Below are 14,982 nucleotides of genomic sequence, written 5' to 3'. Positions count from 1 at the left end.
AATCAAGTATACTGTAAAGGGGCCCACTGATTAACAGTCCGCCGGACGGTATCGGCCTGTCAGTTGTTCGGAACTGTCAAAATTTTGTTCTAACTGACAGGCCGATGCCGTCCGGCGGACTGTTAATCAGTGGGCCCCTTTACTGTCTGCCCTTCGGGGCCCCCTGAGGATGGGGGCCCTGGGCACGGCCCCCGTGTGCCCCTATGGAAAAGACGGAATTGCGTATTGCGACTAAAAATCGCATCGCCGATCGCACCCCACGCCGCCCACTGAAAACCCACCCCTATGCGCGGCGCAGACCCCCCGATATAGATCCAGTCCACCTTCAGACCCGCTCCAGGCCACACCATGTATCGGTGAGTACAATACACTGTGTATTATCTGTGCGAGTTATTCGCCTAACCTAAGGCAGCCATACAAGTAATAATTGGGCATTTCTATTCAAAGTAAATAACTGTTTGCGTTAGAATTGGGAATTTTTATATTATTTCTACTCAGAAACACGAGCTTTTTCCATTTTTACTGAGAAAAAACGTGTCCCCAAAAATTTTGGTCCGCTTGGTTACGGTTTTCAATACAACCTTCTATGACCGTAACAAAACGGACAACAAAAAGTATGAAATTTTTGGGACACTTTTTTTCTTGTATTACGATCGAAAGGGCTCGTGATTCTTAGTGGAAATAACATAAACATTCCAAAATCTAAAATGCGGAGGTACAACTTCAAATATAAATGTCCAATTTCATTTGCCAGTGAAATTGCAACCTATGGGTTGATTATGTTTTGTTTCAAATTTGAACAAAACAAAACAATTGCAACTCTTAGAACACGATTTAAATTTCATCGAACTTATTAAGTACTGGTACCTTGAGCTTTAGGAGGTTAATTGTTTGTTTTTTAGCTTCAATCGATTTATTTTATCGATTAATCGATTATAGTACGATTATTTTAGTATCAGAAAGAAGGTAAGCGATCTTGACATGTCTTTTAATTGAAAGACGCTTTTTAAAAATCAGTAACTATTAATTATGAAAGCTGAATAATATAAATGATCGAGTATTAGATTCATAATTGTTTATATTTGCCGTGACTTATTTTTAAAACGTGTTTTTCAATTAAAAGACCTATCAAGATTGTTTACCTTTTTTCTAATGCTAAAAAAACGAACTATAGGATTTAAAAAAAACAGGTCAGAATGAATGATTAAAGTTAAGCAGTTGATTGAAATTTCCAAGTTTGTGAGATTAAATGCGTGGTTACAACGTGTTGTGAAAATTAATTGTCATTTGTAAGGGAAATTGCTATTATAAAATTTTACATTCAATTTATTCCGGGGGTTCCGTACTTTTTAGTATTTGTTGTTGTAGCGGAAACAGAAATCTGTCAAATTCTGTGGAAAATTTCAACTGTCTAGCTATCACGGTTCATGAGATACAGCCTGATGACAGACAGACAGACGGACAGTGAAGTCTTCGTAATAGGGTCCCGTTTTTACTTTGGGTACGGAACCCTAAAAATGATTAATTTATAGTAAAGTAAAAGGAAAATACATTAACTCCAAAATTGAGCTTCATAATTAGATTTTCTTAGATCCCGATTTTAATGGTTCAGTCTTTGGAAACTCGAGTCCTTGAATATTTTATTTATTCCTTAAGGAAAAATATTTAATATTTGTATCAGAATTATTTACGAAATAAGGAGACCGATTCAAATATTACTGCTTGTAACAGAAATGGTAAAGCGGTGGTAGCCGGGCCCAGGCGCCCACAGATTACCAGTTTGCCGGACGATATCAGCCTGTCAGTTAAACGCAAATATTGACAGCTCCGAACAACTGACAGGCTGATATGTCCGGCGAACTGGTAATCTGTGGGCCCCTTTAAAGTTTAGAAATACAAGTAAATTCAAGTAATAACTTTTGGTGCCGAATGACCTTCACAAGTAGGTATTATTCTGAAAAAATAAATCTCAAACATATTTTACATCAAGTCCTTCAGAAAGGACAAAAGTCTAAATTCCATTTATGTATTACTGCCTCAAGGGATAACTTAAGGAAAATTTCATAAACTATCTGAATAACGTACCGTATCATATCAAACTATTTAATCTTACTTGGAAATTTATATAGTTTGAAACTTATGGCGTATGTACGAGAAGGCATGTTGGCTTGTTATCAAAAAAAAACTACCACGTCAATTTTGGAACGTAATTTTTCTGTCGTATCTTTCATTCGAGAGCGCGTCATGACGCACATTTTTTATGGGATTTAGAGTTTCCAAAACGTTCCGCTTGGCGCGCTGTTCAAAATCCCATATAAAATGAGACAACGCGAACACTCGTCACGCTGTCGAATGAAATTTACACTAGGGGTTCAGAGGGGCTACCGCGAAAACCGAAGTTCGCAAATTGCGGGGATCTTTCTCTTTTACTCCAATGCAGGCGTGCAGTGTGACAGAGAAAAATGCCCGCAATTTGCGAACTTCGATTTTCGCGGTTATAGCCCTGGTTCAAGTCTGATTCGCATTTGGTCGGCGTTTTTTGTCCTGTAGGTACTTTAACGTAACGTTAACACGGTAATATATTCCCACTTTTCAAGCGGGACATCAGTAAAGCTAAAAATAGCAGAAAAAGGCAAAACCTAGACGTTTCATCAGGGAGATTAGATCTCGGTCCCTAGGGGGTGTTAGGAAGCCTCGATCAACGTTTGGCCGCGATAAACTCTGACGCGATTTCTACACTCACGGCTCGGCCACGACATTGAGCGACTTGCGACGGCGGCAGCGATAACCATAGGTTGGAGCGAGAGACACCGGACCTTTCGTTGTCACCTATGGTTGTCGCTGCCGCCGTCGCGAGTCGCTCAATGTCGTGGCCGAGCCGAGCGCAATAAAAACGAGTCAATTTGTAATGTAACTTTGATATAAATATGTAAGTTTTTCTGTGAAATTAATAGCCGCAACATAATAATATCGGTATTCGGAACCTCTAAGATCCCCACGTTACAGGCTGAGCCTATAGGTATCTTTAGGTATTTAAATAAAAGTAAATAAACAATTTGTTTATTTTTGGGTAGTTATAACATTTATTGGCTAACCGGCCAATTACAATACCGCCTGGTTCAGTCACTGAACGACTTGACTTTAGCCTACATTATTTGATCGTGTAATGTTTTCATCTACCCTCAACTGGCATAAGGAGCCATTTGAGGGTAGATTTTGTTTACTTTTATTTAAATACCAAAAGATACAGTGTGGGAATCACTTTACTGCTTCTCTTGGAATGCTAATTTCTTGAAATAAAATATATTTTGAGCTTTGTTTTTTTTTTGTTGTAGAGTTTTTTTTCTTTAGATTTGAATAAAATTTGGCTGGTTGGAAGAGCTCCTCCGTTCTGGCCGGGGGTGGGAGCGAAATCACAACTTCTTGCTAAAATAATGTATGGAAATTTCCCCTGAGTTTTTTTTTAGACATAGGTACGGTGAAATTGCGTCTATACTTATAATAATAATAATAATTCAGCCTATATACCTCCCACTGCTGGGCACAAGCCTCCTCTCATGCGCGAGAGGGCTTGGGCTATAGTCCCCACGCTAGCCCAATGCGGATTGGGCACTTCACATACACCTTTGAATTTCTTCGCACATGTATGCAGGTTTCCTCACGATGTTTTACTTATATTTATTATTAAAAGACTTAAACAGGAATATAAAACTAAAACTAACTACAATTAAAATAACTAACACTAAAAATTAAAAATACCTATCTAAATTTGGTGCCATCGGGAGGGTGCCCAACACGCAGGCAGCGTTCCCGCGCTGGATTGCGATTGCAATTCTCTGCCCTAGAAATTGCAATTCTCTCTCTGGGGTCGCCCGTTGCCTCCCTCAGCCGTTTGCCGAGCGCCTTATACTTATTGTACTAAATATATAACTTTATCTATCAGTCTCATTAATTGAAATCTGGCGAAAAATATAATATTGACAAAAAAAATTGCCTATCTCTGTAAATTATCTAGGTATAGCATCGATTTGTCTACTCGTTTGGTCGTTTGCCTCCACTATATAAAAAACAATTCGTCCGTCTGCTTGCTTCTTGTATAAAAAAATGTAAGTTATATTTTTGGTTTTGTATTTGGTTTGTTTCTCTCCATACATTAAATTTTTTCTCATTATGTAAGTAGGTCTTGTTCGTGAAATTTAAACACGAAGAATGTTGTTATTCAATAATTTAAAGTAGAATGTAATTTAATGAAAATTATAAATACTTTCTTGCATTCCCAAAATTAAAGTCGCAGGTAAAACATGCCATAAAAATATTTTATGGAGCAATTATGCAAAGCGGTGAATTATTAAACTTTTATTCTACTTTCAAATTGTTCTTTTAAATGCTCCCCGAACAGCCATAGAGTTCCTCGAGTGGTTTGTTAATTGCTCATTTTGTTCTTTATACAGAGTGATTCAGGAGACGTGAGCAGCAGGACTAACACTGCGCATTTCGTAAATTATAATACATATAAGCAACTGCTTCGTATCAGTATTAGTGAAGTTAACGTTAATTTTCTAGTCGTGTTGAAAAAAGTTATTAATTTATTTATGACATGCATGGTCACCCTAAAATTAGAATACTAAACTAGGTACCCTCTTCTGTGATTCTGTGTCAAATTGAATCACTGTCATCACGGTCTGGTGACTTTTGAAAACTCGTATCTCACTCAACTTTGACAGTTTATTTTCCTCGTAATCAAAATGCTGTCATTACGGTTAAAGAGGTTTTATGTTTTTAATTAGGTCTTGTAGGGTGGTGACCATGATTGTAGAGAATTAAATTTGCCCTCACCAAAAAGTTAAAAAATAGGAAAAAGTGTGGTTGTTTCACCTAAGTATGCAGGATTAGTCCTAATTTTATTTATGTAAAATTTAAATGTATAAAAATGTATATAATTTTTTTAGAACGCCATATGATTTGACCCATGTTCTTTCACTGATATAACGCCAACGCCATCTACACGAGTATAGGCCAAAGGTGTGGAAACATCTATTCGAGTATAACTTTTTCTGGATATCCGAGGCACGTTCCGAGACTTTACTTATCTTTTACGGACTTACATATGTATTTGCAGGCGACGAGTGCACGCAGCGCAGCGCAGAGCAGATTTTGTAAAGTATAGAACGTCCTTTAGCTACGCACGCTGCATCGTAAGGACGTTCCATACTTTGCCAAATCTGCTCTGCTCTGCGCTGCGTCTCAGCATATGCCTAGCCTTATTAAGCTTACTGTGGGGCTAGATCGATTTGTGTAAGATTGCCGTATATTTTTTTTAATTTAAATACAACCCTTACAAGGCAAGCAGTCATGTTTTCCGTATTTCCTTAGATCAAGGATCGGAACCGGTTTTATCTTCATACAAAAAATACCGGTATTATTACGTTCTATTTCGTTCTTTGGTTTATTATTTCAGTTTTAATGGGGCAATCTAATAATACGAAGTTTTTACCTAAATACACGATTCAGTCGTACGTAAAGAGCATAAAATAAATAATATTGGGCTATTTCGCGGTTTAAAAAAAACCGGTTCCGAGCCTTGCCCTTGCCTTAGATATGAAAAAGAAAAAAAAAATGAAAAAGATTTAATGAGGCAAAAAACATTGTTAGCAAATTTCCTTTTAAGACATTCCTCTTCGTTAAGCGAGGTAATTGGGCGAAATTTCGTGCCAGATTCACGCTCGCTGGCTTGGCTAGTACTTATTAGAGATGCTCCGAATAGTGGTTTTGGCCGAATACCGAATATTCGGACCCTCTATCGACCGAAGCATGACATGCAAACATTTAGGCCCACTTGCACCATTCCTCTAACTCAGGGTTAACCGGTTAAACCTGGAGTTGCCATAGTTACTAGTACAATTTGACACTAGCTTAACGGTTTAACCGCTTAACCCCGGGTTAGTGGGATGGTGCAAGTGGGCCTTAGAGTCACAATGATTATGAAAACTGTTCGCCAACAAAGCACGTTTGCTAAGTTATATTTTTTGTTGAACAGAATTAATGAATGTAGTTAGAGTCGATCAAATCAGACCCATGATTAAAATAAAATATTTTCTAATCAACAAAACGCTCAAATTTCTATTGGGGTCTTCGTATTTAACAACTTTCCAAGAATACATTTATATGTATTAATATTAGATATACCTAGTTCTTGGTTATTTTTATTAGGTATGTAATTTTTCTTTTTAAGTAGGTGCAACAGATATTCGGTATTCGGCCGAATAGTAGGCAACATTCCGCCGGACACCGAATATTCGGCAAATTGGCCGAATTGGCCGAATACCGAGTAGTTGCCGAATATTCGAGGCATCTCTAGTACTTATTACCATACAGTATGGGGGTTTTTGATGCGCGAATGATTTCGTGTATTTATAACTTTGTTTATTATATTGTAAAATATGTAATTACCAAACTATGAATAAAAATTGGTAGTAAACTCCCAATGTGTTTAAAAATGTTGAAATATTATCGGTATTCACTGTTATTACCTATTATTGGCTAGTGTATGCCATTCCCGCGCCAAAAATCCCGATGTAAGCTTATTGCAGAATACCAAAAACGTAATAACGTAATAATTACATCATAAAACATATTGTAAAGATGTTTGTACAATACATTTTGTGAGTTGAGTTGTGTGTAACGCAAAATTGTTCTTTTTATATTGTATTTTTGCTTACAAGATCTTATATCTTTACTTTTTTCGACCAAGTTTGTACATTTATAGTATCTATTTAAGTACTATTTAAGCGTATTAATGATTGTTTTAATTTTTTGATATTTTTCAATGCAATAAATTTTATCTTATTTTTAAACGTTAATCAAGGAAAAATGCCATGAAAAAAATTACAAAGAAACTACATAGACTATATTTATAAGCAGATTTCAATCAAACTTTAAAAGGTTTAATTTGGCTTGATAGAAAACAATCATGAAACTATATCTTAAAAAGTTTTTTTTTGTTAAAATATCTAACACCTGCAAAACTTGTTAAAAAAAACCGGCCAAGTGCGAATCGGACTCGCGTTCCAAGGGTTCCGTACATTACCCAATTTTATAACAATGTATTTTTTATATGTGAAACGCGAGTGAATTGCCTTTAAGAAAACCCACGGGTCGGATCAAAAACTAAGTAATTAGTCCGACTCACGCTTGACTGCATATTTCTAATAGGTTTTTCTGTCATCTATAGGTAAAGAACTATTTTGTATATTTTTTTCAAAATTTTAGACCCGTTAGTGTCGGAGATAAAGGAGGGGAATGGTAATTTTTTGGCTATTTTCTTAAATAACTTCTAAACGGTTCGGTCCATGGGGCCTAATTCCCCGAATGTGTAGTCGAGTTACGTCAATTCCCCGAATGTCTAGTCGTCATACGTCAATTACTTTTTAGTCGTTCGCTATTAGTCTACATCGCAAACGGTCTAGAACGCAAAATGACCACATTACATTTTTCCATTTATCTTAACTTTATAGCGATGTCGACGGAGCCCCGCTTACGCGGGGCTTCTATTCTGTGCTGTTTGGCCTTCGGCCATTTGAAGAAATCTAACGAACCTAACCTACCTATATCAAATGTGGTGATATAAAAAGTGGTCATTTGGCATTGGAACTAGACATTCGGGGAAATAGACACTCGTGGAACTAGACGATCAGGAAAATAGACATACGTGGAAATAGACAATCAGGGAAATAGACATTCGTGGAAACAGACATTTAGGGAATTAGACATCATGGACCGAACCCCTTCTAAACTATTTATTTTAAAATTACAAAAAAATATATTTGAGATTCTCAAAATTAGCTCTTTTATTTGATATGTAACACGATATAGTTTATTATTATTATTTATCTGTCTTTTACAAATTCTTGGAACCATGGGGTCCCGGACATTTGGAAGGCTTGCGTGGGGCCGAAGCCAACACGTAGAGGCCCAATTTACTCTAAATGTAATGGGACACCAACCGTTATTATTATTATTATTGAGAGCCTGTTGCGTCCCACTGCTGGGCAAAGGCCTCCCCCCGTTTTTTCCATTCTTCCCGGTTTTGAGCAGTCTTCGGCCATTCTTTTAAAAAGGAGTCTAGCTCGTCTCGCCATCGCCGACGTGGTCTGCCAAATCCCCGTTTTGAGCTGGGCTGTCACTCTGTGGTAATCTTGGCCTACAGCTCACTCGGCATACGACAGCCGCTTTCCGAGTTACATCAATGACTTGTGTTCTGGAGCGCACCGTGGTGTTCCGGATACGATCCATTAATTTTACACCTAATATGCTGCGCTCCATGGCTCGTTGGCGATATAGTTTAAAAAACATTATTTTTTAATTTTCTCATTTACCCCCCAAAAGTGGCCGCCATGTTTAAAATTCATTTGTTTACTTAAGATGTCCGTCTTTGGGTTACGAATTTACATATGTGTACCAAATTTCAACTTAATTGGTTCAGTACTGGAGAAAATGGGCTGTGACAGACAGACGCACGAGTGATCCTATAAGGATTCCGTTTTTTCCTTTTGTGGTACGGAACCCTAGAAATGTGCTTTACAAAGAACAAATTATTATCGCCCAATTAAGCCGCTTAATGAACGGGAAGGAGTGGACTTTATTGTCCTTTTTAAAGGCTTCGTGGATTCTTTTAGATGTTTCGAAGCTTGGGGGATTTTTCGGCTTATAACTTTAGAAAGGGAACGCTATTTTCCTCCCTGGATATCGACATTATAGAAAATATTTTTGCACAATTTACTGCAAATTAACCATAGCTATGCTCCTTTGTTTGATCTTTTTCTATTTATTTTCTTGATTATTATAACCTCATCGTGCCGCCTGTACATTAGGATGTACACTTAGTTTCGATGGAATGTCAGCCTTAATTAAAAAGAAAGTAGGTGGCATTTCATTTGTCTCGTAATATTTCCGAACAAATGGAATTCAACCTAATTGAAAATTGCGCCGAAATTCTAAAACGTAACAAATATAAGAGCCTCGGTAGAGAGTACCATTTTGTACCATTTGGAGTTGAAACTCTAGGTCCATGGGGGCCCAGCGCGCATAAGTTGTTCGCAGAAATCGCGAAGCGTCTGGTTGACGTAACTGGTGACCGAAGAGCTGGCGGCTTCCTCGCACAACGTATCAGCATTGCGATACAGCGAGGAAATGCCGCCAGCATCCTTGGTACAATGCTTCAAGGGCCTATTTTAGATTTAAGCTAGTTATTAATTTAGTTTAGTAGTACCACTGTATATATATTGTATTGAAAATACAACAAGATTCTAACTTCCTTGGCTATAGTTTTGTATGGTGGGCGGCACGAGGATAAGTACATATTAGGATTTTAAGCCTAAGTTTGCCTAGCAGTGGGACACCATATAGGCTCTTCGAAAAAAGGTATTAGGAGCCAAAGAATAATTTATTAAATGGCAACCACAATATTACAAGGTGTTAAATGTTAACATAAGGTTACATTACAAGGTAATAACCTCGTTCGTGCCTTGAAACCCTCGCAAACTCAAGATTCCACTTTCCAAACCACTCGTTACGATCGTGGTTTCATTTTATAATTTTTCGCTTGCTCAGGATCAAGAATAGCCCGAGGGGTTAAGCAACAACTTTGCTACCTTGTAAAACAAATGAGCGTTTCTTTTATTTTATGCCATTTTATAATATTGTGACCTTTTTTGACACTTTTGTGTTACTTCTAGTCAGGATCGCAAGCCCTTTTCATCCTTATAGGAGAAAAAAAGTGTCCTAAAATTTCCATACATTTTTCAAACTTTCCTTTTTGTTACCGCCATACAAAGTGTATGGGGAAATGGTAACACAATAGGAAAAAAACTCGGGGACATTTTTTTATCCCATTAGGATCGAAAGAGCTCGTGATTCTGAGTAGTAATAACACAAAGTGGCAAAACAGGTCACAATAAATAAAAATTGCAAAATATAAAAGAAACTCTCAGAATTTTGACGTTTAAAATAACACTTGTACTGCGTGGGCTATCAAAATAGCTGCAGACTTTTCTTGGTCTAACTCTGCATCTGTATTACATCTCTTTGTCGTCACACAGTATATTTAACCAAGATGGCGTCATCAATAATATCCTGGCTTACAAGATCATCTGCGTCACAAATTACAGCCATAACGCTTAATAGGAAACTCGATATAGGGTCATGTTTCGAGGCTTACGAGGTTACGAGGATTAGGTTATGAGATTGGATGGCATAGTTATGTTATGAATAATGAATTTTGAATTATACCATCTGCTTCCAGTTACAATATGCGTGTCGTTGTCCTTAATACATTTAGGCTAACATGTGTCACCTGTTTCGATACTAAATTTACAAATATATATACGTTTCTAAAAACCTTGTAACTGGAGGAAAAGGGACAACCGCTTCTCCTTACAAACGTAGTACCTATTTTGCTTTCTTGACATTATAGAAAATATTTTTACATAATTAGATGTAGTGAATAGAATCAGGCGTTACTTTGCGGAAATCCATACTAATTAAAACCAAAATATTACTTTGCTAATCCGCGAAAAGATAACGTGCTAGTCAATCAGTGCTAACCCGTTATACTTACTTGCGTATTTTTACATGCAATTAATATTCCCACCCTCCCACCGCAAAAATAAATACGCAAATAAATATAACAAACCACCACCAAAAGAATAAACCTCGACACCAAAAGAATAAACCTCGAAACTACGAGGCATCCTCAGGAGTTGTTGACGGTCTGACGCCCGGCAACGGAACGGAAAATGGTTTATTATATTTATTTGCGTATTTATTTTTGCGGTGGGAGGGTGGGAATATTAATTGCATGTAAAAATACGCAAGTAAGTATAACGGGTTAGCACTGATTGACTAGCACGTTATCTTTTCGCGGATTAGCAAAGTAATATTTTGGTTTTAATAATTTGATGTATATTATATGCTATGCTAGCTATAGCTACGCCCATGTCGGGTAGCTGTTGGGACAATGTTCTTGTATAAATGTCATCTTCTGTACACAGTTTGTCAATAAAGTGTTTCTATTCTATTCTATTCTATTCTATACTATTGAAATCTAAAAAGTCTAACGTAGGGGGTTAGACATTTTTAGATTTTTAATTTTGCAAAATTGGGAGTGAATAACAGATTTCATACAAATTTTAAAATGCTCCTAACTATTATAATAATTAAAAATTCGAAAAAAAACGATTGTAGGTGCACTGTGGTTAATATACAACAAATTGATTCAAAAATATTCTCAATAATGTTAATATCCAGAGAGGAAAATGTGGACTACGTCTGTATGAAAAGGAGATTTCGCGCGGGTCCTCCACTTTCGTCTTAATGTACTTATAAAGAACATAAATCGATTTTAATATTTATCAAGTATTGACTTAAAGGTGACGTTTCGGTTCAGACTTACCACTGCAATAATTGCAGCGCGGCATTACTGCCGGCTGCATTGCTGCCGCGATGTCAAAATGGCAGCAACATCGATTTTGACATTGGCGGCAGTATTTCAGCGCGACTTTACTGCATGAAACGTCAAATTTAATATAAATTTCTCGATGAATTCACATTTTGAAGTTTCCTAAAGTGAAGCTAAAAAGTCTGATTTTGATAGCCCACGCAGTGCAAGTGTTATTTATACGTCATATATTTCATAGAAGTTTGACGTTTAATGAGTTTAAATAACCCAAAAGTTGATGGATTTTCGAAAAAAAGTAAAAGGTACACTTTTTAGTGAAAATGACCATTTACACTTGTTCTGTCTTGTCCACAGTGCCACGATGCCCCTGAGCGCGTTCCTGATCGTGTGTGGGCTAGCCACGGTGCACTGCTGGGGCGGACTGTTCAACCGCTTCAGCTCTGACATGTTGGCTAACTTGGGGTACGGACGCGGGCCGTACCGCCACTATGCCTATGGCCAGGTAAGTTAAAAATAAGAAAATTAAAAATTGCTTAGGCGCTATTCATTTATTAGGTAAGACGATTTAGGGGGGAGGGGGGTCGAACATATCTTATTTTTTCTTACAAAGACAAGGGGGAGGGAGGGGGTTTTCATAGTTTTTACGTATGATCACAAAGTAGCGATTTTTTAAATTTCTTTGAAATTATGACGTTTAAATATATTAAGAACACCCTCACTCACGTATTTTAAGCCGTATATGTCTGTGTCTCACGGAAGTTTTGTTATTAAAATTATGACATTAATAATACTTCCACACTCTCTCTGTGCTATCAAACATGGTGCAGAGTTATCTTAAACCTTTATTACCTAGCTTTATTAGCTAGTACCTTTATTAGTAGTAAGTAGGTACAAATATACATTCCAAAAATGTTTTTTTTTAATAAATAAATTGTATTATTCCTTTAGATTCTTACGTAATATATGGTAATGTAGGGGGAGGGGGTCAGCCTATTCTTATTTTAACAAGCTTTTATTAGGTCGACCTGTATGTAACTAACTATGTAATGGAATCTAAGGTAACTAATTTAACCATCTTCCAAGGATCGTAGCGTCATGAAAATTGGCAACTGTATGTAGTTCTGATGACAATACAATAATATGGTACTGTCAAACTGATCTGATGATGGAGACAGGAGGTGGCCATAGGAACTCTGTGATGAAACAACGCAACCTAATTGTGTTAGGGGTTTTTAGAATTGTCTCGACGAGTATTAGTTGTCTGTCGTAAGAAAAGTACAGTCAGCGATAAAAGCTTGTACCAAAAATGTAATTTTTGCCAAACACTTATTTCTTACATAGGGGAGCGAGGGGGTCAAAAACTGGCAAAAATTGTCTTATGTAATAAATGAATAGCGCCTCATTTGTGTAAAAAGTACGTGTTATTATCTCCTATTAGGTATTAAAATTACCTGAGGCAGGAAATCCTGCTCATACGTCATACTACTCATCATCATCATCATCTTCCTCGCGTTGTCCCGGCATTTTGCCACGGCTCATGGGAGCCTGGGGTCCGCTTGGAAACTAATCCCATGAATTGGCGTAGGCACTAGTTTTTACGAAAGCGACTGGCAACCAAAGGGTAAACTAGGCCTTATTGAGATTAGTCCGGTTTCCTCACGATGTTTTCCTTCACCGAAAAGCGACTGGTACCTAAATATCAAATAAATGATATTTCGTACATAAATTCCGAAAAGCTCATTAGTACGAGCCGAGGTTTGAATCCATGACCTCCGGATTGAAAGTCGCACGCTCTTACCGCTAGGCCACCAGCGCTTCATACGTCATAAGTCATAATACTCGTAGTATAAAATAGGTACGCAGTACGCATAATAATCTTGAACGTAGACACAAAAAAACCGGGCAAGTGCGAGTCGGACTCGCGCACGAAGGGTTCCGTACCATAATGCAAAAAAAAAAACGGTCACCCATCCAAGTACTGACCACTCCCGACGTTGCTTAACTTTGGTCAAAAATCACGTTTGTTGTATGGGAGCCCCATTTAAATCTTTATTTTATTCTGTTTTTAGTATTTGTTGTTATAGCGGCAACAGAAATACATCATCTGTGAAAATTTCAACTGTCTAGCTATCACGGTTCGTGAGATACAGCCTGGTGACAGACGGACGGACGGACGGACGGACGGACGAACGGACAGCGAAGTCTTAGTAATAGGGTCCCGTTTTACCCTTTGGGTACGGAACCCTAAAAACCAATCCACCCGTGGGCAAAATCAAAGGACGAAGCCAGAATTTGACTTGTTTTAAGTGTTTGATTTTCTAACGTGATACAGTCTGTATCTTTAGTCTTTAGGTCCTTAAAAAAAGAAAACTAAATACCCTCAAAAGGCTTCTTAAGCCAGTTGATTGTTGAGCGTTGATTTCGGTATCGTCTTGGGTCGTCCCATTCGTTTTTCGTCATTGAAAGCCACCGACGATTGTGACGAATGTAGAATGAGTGACGAAAGCAGAATAGGACTAATTTAAGAACTTGACGAAAAACGAATGGGACGACAAAAGACGATACCGTGTTTTCTCGGTAATGTCACGTAATGTCAAGGTCCCTTCATTCAGCGGTAATCTCAAGATCCCTTTAGTATTAAGTCACAGTATAAATAATATGGTTATGTGTACTCAAATATTCCTTGTGTAGAACATTAAACCTGCAAGGGAGACATACGGGTCAGTTCCCCAGGGAGCGGTAAAGATGCTTAGTGAATCTGGCCGTGATGAAGTGTCTCATGTATTACTTACGGAGGGTTGAAGTCAGACTAGGAATCCTCCAGAGATAGCATAGTCGCGCTACCCCCTCTGCCAGAAATACGGTAGTTTTACTCCATTTTCGAGTCACGCCTACATTGCTTAATTCAGTCGGCTTCGGTAGGTCGAAGAAGTTTTTGCTAAGAAAAATGCATTATTGTTGTGTCAAATATTTATATTTATTTTCAGTTTCAGGTAGATGGTAGATACATTAAAAAGGAAAAATACACTAACTTATTTATAAAATAAAACTAAAAACTAATAATTAAAATACGTCTAAGAAATTGAGAAGAAATTGGGCCCCTTTGCCATGGTGTCGAATTGTGTGGCAAGAACACTAAACACTCTGGTGTACAAAAAAATCGCATTTCATTTCACAAATAAGATTTTTAGAGATTTATACAAAAAAATATTTTAATATAAGCGTCTCATTCAACGAAGCAGCACTTGGAACTCGACGTATTTTAAGTATCTTTCGCGCTACATCCGTAGTACAATAGGTACAGTCGGTTCCCTAACATAAGTATCCACTTTTCTATACATTAGTATGGCAACTTGGGTACTTAAGTTGAAGCACCGACCATACTATAGTTCGTTTTTTTAGCATCAGTAAGAAGGTAAGCGATCTTGACATGTCTTTTAATTGAAAAACGCTTTTTAAAAATCATCATCATCATCATCAGAAGGTAAGTATTTTGACCGATCGAAGCCACAAGGTCTGCGTTTCAG

At 37.5% G+C, this 14,982-nt stretch overlaps 1 protein-coding gene across 1 annotated transcript in view; it reads left to right on the top strand.

Moving 5' to 3' along the window:
- Window positions 1–323: 323 nt before the first annotated feature.
- The window catches only part of LOC134802805 (ITG-like peptide), a 54,575-nt gene continuing 39,916 nt past the window's right edge, over window positions 324–14,982 (top strand). Inside the window, exons 1-2 of the mRNA XM_063775524.1 lie at window positions 324–356; window positions 11,810–11,957. Of these exons, the coding sequence (XP_063631594.1) occupies window positions 349–356; window positions 11,810–11,957 (156 nt within the window). The 5' untranslated portion in view covers window positions 324–348. The remainder of the gene's footprint in view (window positions 357–11,809; window positions 11,958–14,982) is intronic.

Source organism: Cydia splendana, chromosome 25 (genome assembly GCF_910591565.1).
Source record: "Cydia splendana chromosome 25, ilCydSple1.2, whole genome shotgun sequence".
NCBI classification, from domain to species: domain Eukaryota; kingdom Metazoa; phylum Arthropoda; class Insecta; order Lepidoptera; family Tortricidae; genus Cydia; species Cydia splendana.
This window is presented reverse-complemented; position numbering and strand designations above follow the sequence as displayed.